The sequence below is a fragment of the Hylaeus anthracinus genome, unplaced genomic scaffold (genome assembly GCF_026225885.1).
Source record: "Hylaeus anthracinus isolate JK02 unplaced genomic scaffold, UHH_iyHylAnth1.0_haploid 0, whole genome shotgun sequence".
Taxonomy (NCBI): Eukaryota; Metazoa; Arthropoda; class Insecta; order Hymenoptera; family Colletidae; genus Hylaeus; species Hylaeus anthracinus.
The window spans coordinates 2015685-2025027 of record NW_026533254.1 but is presented as its reverse complement, the minus strand read 5'-3'; the positions used below and the strand labels follow the sequence as shown (position 1 = coordinate 2025027).

Genomic DNA, 9343 nt, shown 5'->3' with positions numbered 1-9343 from the left:
CCCACAGTTATTAAACAGGTATTAGTTTGGATAGAAATGACTGTACCAGAGGAGGGAGACACTATTTCGTTAACGCGATAGTTGTAATGACATCCAGAAATGGGTGACAGAACTTTTAATTGAGGAACTACAAAATTTCATTTCGAAGGTGAGGCAGTAATAAAAATAAATCTGGATAGGATTCGTGAATTTAGTGACGTTAAAAAATTAAATACTACGGCAAATGTTGAATTATCAAATTTTCAATCGAAACTTTTAACCCTCCGTGAGGTAAATTATTTATTCGATTTGTATTGGAGTAATACTGTATTGTATTGGAGTAGTTGGAGTATTCTCCTGATATTATATTTATTATTATTATTATTAACGCTCTGTGGGTTGAATTAATTTTTCTTCAGGTAACTTGCACAGTTTTTACTGTGATATTTCAGAATAATGCTGTTGTCAACCGTCATCAATGTTGTTGTTGGTTATCAGACACATTAAATGTATAATTAAGACGTATATTCAAATTAAGATATCTTGGTAAATTGACGATATATTGTATTAGCTTGTGCCCTGAAAGTTACACGGGCTCATACAGGGTTTACTATGTAGAATTTTCACGAGTTCTACCTTGGAAACCAACGCGTTAAAGTTTCTTTCGACACATTATATGACGAGCAAACCATTATTTCTCATTCTAATTTCCGATAGCAATGGACGCTGTTCGGTGAGGCCGTCTTTTAATTCCTCAAGTTGGTCGTAATGGCTTTCGGAATCGACGCTTTCGTTGTTTTGGAAAGGTTCATAGATTACTTCTTGGTAATGCTACCGAGCGCTTAAAACAGCACCTTCTTCGGATGAAGAGAAGGATGTGGGTTGTCGTGCAACCTGCCATACAACGCGGCCGTGTCGAATGGGAATACGCAGCTGCCATACACTATCTTTGCAACTCGACGTACGATTCATCGTAGAATAAATCATTGCGTCTATTAGTGGCTACAGACGTGACGATTTATTATACGACGAGCCGACACGGTTGGGTGCAACGGTAGTTATTTCTACTTGTTGTGTATTGTTTTTTTTTTCACAGACGTAACGACCTGTTGTTTGACAAATGTTAACAAAAAGTAGTATACTTGGTCGTTAGGAGGAACACATTTGCTCCTGTAATTCGGTTTGAAAGCTGAAGTTATACGTAAAATCTTTCCAATTGGCTGTCAAAGGACCACACGCGTTACTAGGTGTCGTCCATCGCGGAACTCGTTTGTGACACCACTGTACACACCACACTCGAGCACTTTTGGAATGGTGTTGCTTGAAATATTACGTCAAGTAATATATTATTTTATTTTGTAAAGATTTGAAATAGTTCTTTAAAATGATATCAGATGAAATTCCACGTTTATTATTCATACTCAGGAAGAAATGATGAAGAAATAAACAAAAATTAGTTTAGCATGGATGGAGCAACTATTATTCTTAGAGCTTTGTTCTGGAATCTTTGGATAACATTTTGTTTTCTCTTTTTTTAGATTAATTTAATTATCAATTACATTGAATTCTTATAGAAACTTATAAACAATTTGGGATAACGCATTCACTGGCAACTACGAGACGTCTCGCAGTTCAAATTGATTGCTATTACTCAAGGGATAAGTTTATATATCATAGCCTTTTGTGTCACGAATTATTACAAAAAAAGATCGTAAATTTTCTTTTTAAAACAACAAATTTAATATCACTGTTAATTATCAAAATAATAACCTAGATTACACAACTGTATTAAATCTTAGCGCCCAAAGCAAAACGCTTTAAAGACTAGCAGTGACTGGGTTAACGTGTTACAGTGGCATGGATTGTAACTTTCAGGTATTTACAATCTAGTATTTACTGTTTTCTGTGATTACATGTGATTGTACATTTAGTTAATCAACTCTATTGCGTAGTTCTAATGGGAAATATCTTTCAAGACCACGTATGTGACCTGTAGCATCTGAGTTGAATTGATAAGGGGATTCGGATAACTAACAAGGTCGAGCCATGGTTGCTGTGATTTGATATTTTTTCACAACACAACATAATGTCGTCGCGATGAAAACGTATCGTGCTGACAATGAGGACGTAATATGAAATAATTAAAAACTCGAGTGTGAATGTATAACTACAGTGAAGACATATGGTATTAGTAAGTCAACAATTATGAACATTAAAAAACCGAAAAATGAAACCTTAGATGGTGCAGTTTTCCGGTAGTTTCTAGAATGTAGTCAAAATAGAATACTGCTTTCTGAGCGTATTACGTGTCAAAAAGCTATATTTAACTTCAGTATTTGTGACTTTTGTTATGAATTTACGTTCTGTTTTTTGAAATACATATATATCAAGATCAGCATCAAAAAAGTCCCCCTATTAACACATTCGCGACCGGCAGATGTTTTACGTTTCTAATACCGAGTACCGACGAAAATAATAAAATTCTGAAGCTGGACATCGTAAATTTGCATCGTTAGGTTGAAGATAAACTGTTGTAACTACGTAGATCAATGTTGTAACTACGTAGTGTATAAAATAAAAAGATTTTCATAATTTTCTGATAACCAGGAAAGAGACGTGAATTCACGTCAACGGTCGCGAATGTGTTAATTCGAATAATCCAGCCTCTATTATAATTTATTTCATAACGTTAAAAGCGAAGAAGCAGCTTCATTTCGCACCGAACTTCGAAGCGTTGCCTCGGGGAGGTAGGTAGATTAGCTAAAGTCATTTGTTTCTATTCTACTTTCTTGATACACTTCTTATTAACATTTACACATACATCGGGCAATGTGTTTACGTGACATTTGGTGTGAAAAACGGAAGAACAAAATTCACCAAATGAGTTAAGAGCTATCTGAGAATCTGTGTCTTTAGAAGTTTTGAAACATGGAAGAGATGTCGTCACAAGTGTATTGCAAGCAATGGAGATTACTTTGAAGATGACCAAATAGAAATTCACGATGGAATGAATAGTTTGTGTTTTATGTAACTTGTAATTTATTTCATAACGTTAAAAGCGAAGAAGCAGCTACTTTCTTACGTGAAATTACCAAAAAAAACTGCCACCTTGACGTCGCCCAGAAGCGACTTTTTATCTAACGGAAGCACGTTCACCGTATTCCCGTAGCCTATGGCTAGAGAACAAGGAACTCTTTGTGAGATTGTGCCGTGAGCATCGGCTAATCCTTCGTCCTCAGGTGAAACTCGCTTTCGGCATCGAGAGATCCGTTTCCCACGGTACGCCAGGTAACCCGGAGCGTTTTCCCCGTAATGTGGGTCTCCGCGATACATCCCCCTCCCCTTCACTCTCACTCCCTCCCCCTGTCAGGACCTGCCTTCTCCTCGCCAGCCTTCGACTCGGCTCTTTCACCGAAGTCGCCGACTGGGCCGTGAAATCGGCGTGAGGCCTCACGATTCCTCGGTCAGGTAGAAAAAGGAAAAGGATTGCCGAGGAAATTCAGCAATCGACGTAACGCCGCTGATGTATTCGCTAGTCGCTGCGAATGGAATGCTAATGCGAGAAAAGATTCCCTCGCGAACGGTGGGCAGAAATCCTTGGCTGTTTAGCGGCTAGATGCCGAGGACTAGGCTTTGCACTTTCTGTTGGCACATACGATATACTACCCTGTTCGAAAAGTTGCACGACAGCCACAAAGTTATTTCATTATTTTTTCCTTTCATCCGCTATGCTGGCCTTCCGAATTTATGAATTGTATCCATAGAGTATCTAATTGTATCTAATTGTAGATAGAGTGGAGGAGACATAAATGGAAAAAGTATTCCATCGTTAGAAAGAGGTATTAAAACCGTGGTACCCTATCTCTGTGCTTGTATTAATGTGAATGTAAAATATATATGCAATTATTAAAAGTATTAACGATAATCATTTATCATTTTAACATTAAAATGATATAAATATGCGCTGGTAGATAGATACAGGTAGTGTACCGCGGTTTTGTTTCTCTTTTTAGCTGCAGTAAAGCCAAAGGTCTAGCATCCCTACTCTCTGTGTATAATATCTTCATGATTATATCACAAGCTCGGTTACCGAACTTCGAGGCGTTGCCTCAGGGGTGTAGGTAGATTAGCTAAAGTCATTTGTTTTTATTTTATTTTGTTGACACACTTCTTATTAACATTTACACGCTCTTTACTTTAGTTTGGTTGTAGTTATTACTTTTTTTTGTCAAGCGCAATTTGAGGGTTAATGTCGAAATTGTTAATGGCAATGTGTTTACATGAAATTTGGTGTGGAAAACGAAATTAATCGTTCCACGACAATCCAATTGTTACGAAAACCCTTTCATGAGAATTGTTTATTAAAATCACGTGTTCGCGAGTGGTATAAACTGTTCGAAGACGGTAAAGAGTCCATCCTCGTTAACTGACGAGGCTGGCGTTCACGTAAATACAGGAAAGGAATCGATCATGTCAGATCGAAGTTTGACCGTGCAGGAGATTGCCGCAGATGTATGAATATCCTGATGGGTTTACAACGTATCATTTTAACTAAAAATTTGAATCGATCAAAGGCATAAAACAAAATTCACCGAATGATTTAAAAGCTATCTGAGAATCTGTATTTCTAGAAGTTTTGAAACATGGAAGAGATGTCGTCACAAGTGTATTGAAAGCAATGGAGATTACTTTGGAGATGACCCAATAGAAATTCATGATGAAATTAATAGTTCGTGTTTCATGTAACTTGTCCTGGAAGCCTTTAGCTGGATAAAAAGGAACAATGTGTCCACTATCTTGAAGAAGGAACATATTTACGATTTAACCCTTAACACTCCAAGTGTGCCTCTCAGGCATCACCGATGTGCGGCGTTTTACTCCAAGTAGACTTTTATAAGCTAGGAATCTTACACACTATACAGGTAAAATCTATAAATGAGTAAAAAAATTATAATGTGTTTTCTTGTAGTTTAAAATCTGACACTTAATAAGTTGGAGTTGCCGGTCGATATTCACAATTAAAAATCGGAGAGTCAAGAGTGAAATCTATATCTGATTAAATCCAGCTGAAGATTGAATATATCAAAATTTCAGTAAAATCTGATTACTCCTACATCTGTATACTCCAAAAAGTATAGAATTTGATATGAAAGAACCCAACGATAAAGTGCATATAAAAAATAAAATAAATATAAACGAAAAGCAATGTTACTTGTCAAGAGAAAAACTCTCTAATTATAAGTTATAAAAATTCTTAATGATGACATTTCGACCACTGACTTCCGCACACATCTACGCCCAACATATCGCCATTTCCAGTATCAAGGGAAATACCAAATAAAAGAAAACTCCATCCTCCATCAAAGAAAAGTCCATTCTCGTTAACTGGCGGGGCTGGTGTTCACGTAAATACAGGACATAATATTGTTTCGATACAGTTCTAAGTTTTTATCAAAAAGAAACTGTCCCATGCGAATTGCGCTTCGAATCGAAACTTAAATGCAAAGTTTCCTATTCGTGTAGCAGCGCACTGTACAGCAGCACTTATCACCGCTTCGAATCGAGCCTACCATATCACTCGGAACGAATGAGCCCCTCGCGGGTGAATGAATCTCAAAGTAACTTCGGAATTTGTTCGTTGCATTCTGGGAATCGATTTCGCGAGCATAGCGATATTCCGAGTGTTACTGTGTGTAGGTGATATCTGCGCCAGCCGGCGCGTTGTCCGTCTTGGTGGACAACGGGTCGGTTGTCCGAGGTTGCATCGATAAGAGGGACAGGAAAGGCGGCAGCGAAGGTAAACGAATGGTACTTACGGACTGGGACTTTCTTGGGGTCGACGGTGGCGAGACGTTCTTCGACCTTGTCGATCCTCAGGCGCAGACGGCTGCTTCGTCCGGCGACCGCGGTCAGATCGGCCGTGAGATCGGCGAATATATCTTCGGCGGTGGTGAGCAGGGACGCGAGTTGCTTGAGGGATGTAGTAAACGCGCCGTTCGCCACCGCCTCCAATTCGGCGCCCACGGGCCAATCCTGCGCCGCCGATCCCGCCGGCACGTGTCCGCGACGCAAGTAGCGCGGTTCCACTTTTCGGAGCACAAACGGCATGATTCCACGCTATGGAAACCAACACCTTCACTCATAACACTGGATCAAACAAACGCTGCTAACTTCCAACGGTTTTCGGGCAGGGATGACGGGGGACACACAGGACACACCGGTCTATCGTTACCAGAACGCGGCAACGGACTGAAGATCCTTCCCGCTGGCGATCCAGACGAGCGACTGGTTTTCCTTGATCCCGCGCGTATATCTCTCCAGCGAGTTACGCTGCTCCATTTTCGAGCAACCCTCGAGATCTACTCTTAGCGACACTGCACTTCAACAGCTAAGCTGTTCTTCACTTTGCGATCGGGCTTTCGGGTCGTTTCGCTTCAGAAACAATTCGTAAACACGTTGATTATCGGCGCAAATTTCACTTTACTCCGAATTTCGCGGGCTTCGATCGCGTTTAAATCGGTATGGAAAGGAGTACGCGGTGCAGTTGGCGCGAGTTCGAACGAGCAGTTCCGTTTAGGGGTGTCGTACTGTCAGCGAGTTATGAGGAAAAAACGCCCGAATGAACGCCAAACAAGCGTCCGCACGTCGCGACGACGGTACGCGAAGTGCCGGCCGGCTTGCTGCTGTGTCGCCAAACCGTTGTTCGGTTTTACTCCCATTCAATTCCAGCTCGCTGAAGGCGCCCTTTGCGGCACTATGAGCCTGACATCTTGCATCAATTTGCTAAAGCTATTCCTAACTTCTAAAGGTATTAAACGTTGGTAACGCGATGCTTCTTCCTTATCGATCGCTGGCAAGGAAGTTTTATTAGGTAAAGTATAGCTTCTCCTAATTTTTGTAAATTTGATCTAAATACTCTCAGCTTTCGAGATCGTTCAGCGTTGATGAGGTGAAATTTCTTCCTTATCAAGCGCTGGAAATGAAGTTTTCTGTACGTTCTGCCTGGATAACGTTACGCTTTATATGTATCGACTGTTGACAGATGAATATGCAAGCTTCATTACTAACACTTGATATTTTCGTAAAAATACTATTAGATAAGTTTGTTGTTATTCTTTGATTAAAAATTCTATGCTCAAAGTTCGAGTTTTTCAAGTTTCATATAATTGATTGCACTTAATATTTGTATAAAGTTAGAAAAGGGCATTTTAGAACTATTTCAAAATGAATCTAATTAATTAGCAATATATTTTTATACTTTATTTACAAATGCTGATATTTTGAAAAACCCATATGTACTTCCACAGTAAAAATCATGTAGAAGTGTAATTATATCTGAGAACTTCGATACAAAGATTCAGGGCAACTGGAACTTGAAATATCGGTATTTCTATTTATTTAAAAAACTAGGCATTAGGCAATTGTTAGTGTATTAATCAACAATTATTAGTTTAATTATGGTAGTTAAAATGAAAAATTACATTTATATTTAGACAAAAGTAGAGAATTTATGTTTTGAATAATTTCATGTCGGTGGCGACATCTAGCAGCGCGAGATGGGAACTATTTTACGACAAACTTGGGCGGTTCGCCAAGAGAAAGCGCCATATTTTCCGATATTTTTATTTATTTAAAAAATTTAATACTAGTCAATTATTAGTGTACAAATCAACAATTACAAGTAGAATTATACGAATATGCAAAAAAAAAGTAAAAAATGTGATATATGTAAAAAATTAGTTCGGTTCCCGCCACTAGATGGTAATACCAATCCCGTGTCCATTATCTTGCTTCTATGTTCTTACATATGGAAATATGTAATTGCAATGAATTTAATGAATAATAAAGCATAATTATTAACAGTTGTAGTGCTGCTCATTCCTCTGGAGTAATAACACTTTATTGTTTTACAAGGTTGGTTTATTAGTATAATAATATTTTTGTGTCCTTTAATTGGCGTTCGTGCTTTTATATATAAAAAAATATGAATGCAATGAATGTTATGAATGAAAAACTACAATTTTTCACAATTATGGTAGTGCTCATTCCTCTGAGGCAATAATGGATCCCATTCATTTGGTTAACATAACGATTTTTATATAAATTGCATATACGTAAAATATACGCTAAAAAATATAACTAATTAAACAGTATAAAGGTATTAACATATGAAGTCCGTTACATTTTTCACACGAAACTCTAGGATGATACTCTGACCTAAATTTTCTCGGTTCATCAATCGCTGGCGACTTGGTAAAAAAGAAAGGAAGTAAAAAATATGTTCGATCCTAATTCAGTCAATTTTGAGATGGTCGAGTCAAAAAAAGAGAAATGCTTCGGTTGCATGGGGTTAAATAAATAATATTCCTCGCATTCACTGTGATAAGCTTAAGGAATGCTCCCGTCCGGAAAGGGTTAAACGACTCGGCAACCCTAGAGTACCTACGAATTGTTCCTTTGTTTCGGATTGCTCGGTTTATTCGAGCAAGTTCGTAGTTATACGAGTAATCCGTGCTCGTTTGTTTGGAGTACTCGACTCGATTTTCCCACCTTTCTGACGTCACTATTTGCAATAGCGGCAACATCCCTATTCTATTTAAAAAATTTAAATCAAAATAATATTTTTAACTACTATTTTTTATAAATGTTTTTTAATATTTTTTAATCAATATTTGTATAACGAATGTCAGCAAACTTGTATTGAAATTGAATTATATTGTATTGAAAAAGAAATATTGTTGAATGTAGCTAGGTTTTCACGCGTCCAAGATGGCTTCTCCCCTTAAGTACATTACTGCCAAAAGAGCAAGATATATACCATTCAATGAACTTTTATTCGCCGTTACAAATTTTACCACGAACATCTTGATTCGATTTGGTGTAAAGTAAGCTTTGGAGCGGGTATAACGGAATTGATAGTACGAGCTTAACCTTACTCTTTGCGCGTAAATCTAATGAATAGGGGTTACCAGTAGCTTCTCTTCCCTCTTTAATTTCTTCCCCATGTGCAATTTCACACGATAAAATTTCTTAACGAAAGTTCGGAATGACTGGATTAGGATCGAACATATTTTTTACTTCCTTTCTTTTTTACCAAGTCGCCAGCGATTGATGAACCGAGAAATTTTAGTTCAGAGTATCATCCTAGAGTTTCGTGTGAAAAATGTAACGGACTTCATATGTTAGTACCTTTATACTGTTTAATTAGTTATATTTTTTAGTGTAGATTTTACATATATCCAATTTATATAAAAATCGTTGACAAAACGGAGAACGTGTGAAACTATACGTTTTATGAATTAAGAAAATATTCTACTCTAGAATAGTCTAGCCTCTCGTTAGTTATTCCAATACAACAAAATTC

At 37.8% G+C, this 9343-nt stretch overlaps 1 protein-coding gene across 2 annotated transcripts in view; it reads right to left on the bottom strand.

Annotated features, from left to right (window-relative positions):
- Window positions 1-6641, bottom strand: part of LOC128888871 (mucin-4) — a 168039-nt gene extending 161398 nt beyond the window's left edge. For both annotated transcript variants that reach the window (XM_054146081.1, XM_054146171.1), the window contains exon 1: window positions 5796-6641. In XM_054146081.1, the coding sequence (XP_054002056.1) occupies window positions 5796-6087 (292 nt within the window). In that variant the 5' untranslated portion in view covers window positions 6088-6641. The remainder of the gene's footprint in view (window positions 1-5795) is intronic.
- Between the last annotated feature and the right edge of the window lie 2702 nt (window positions 6642-9343).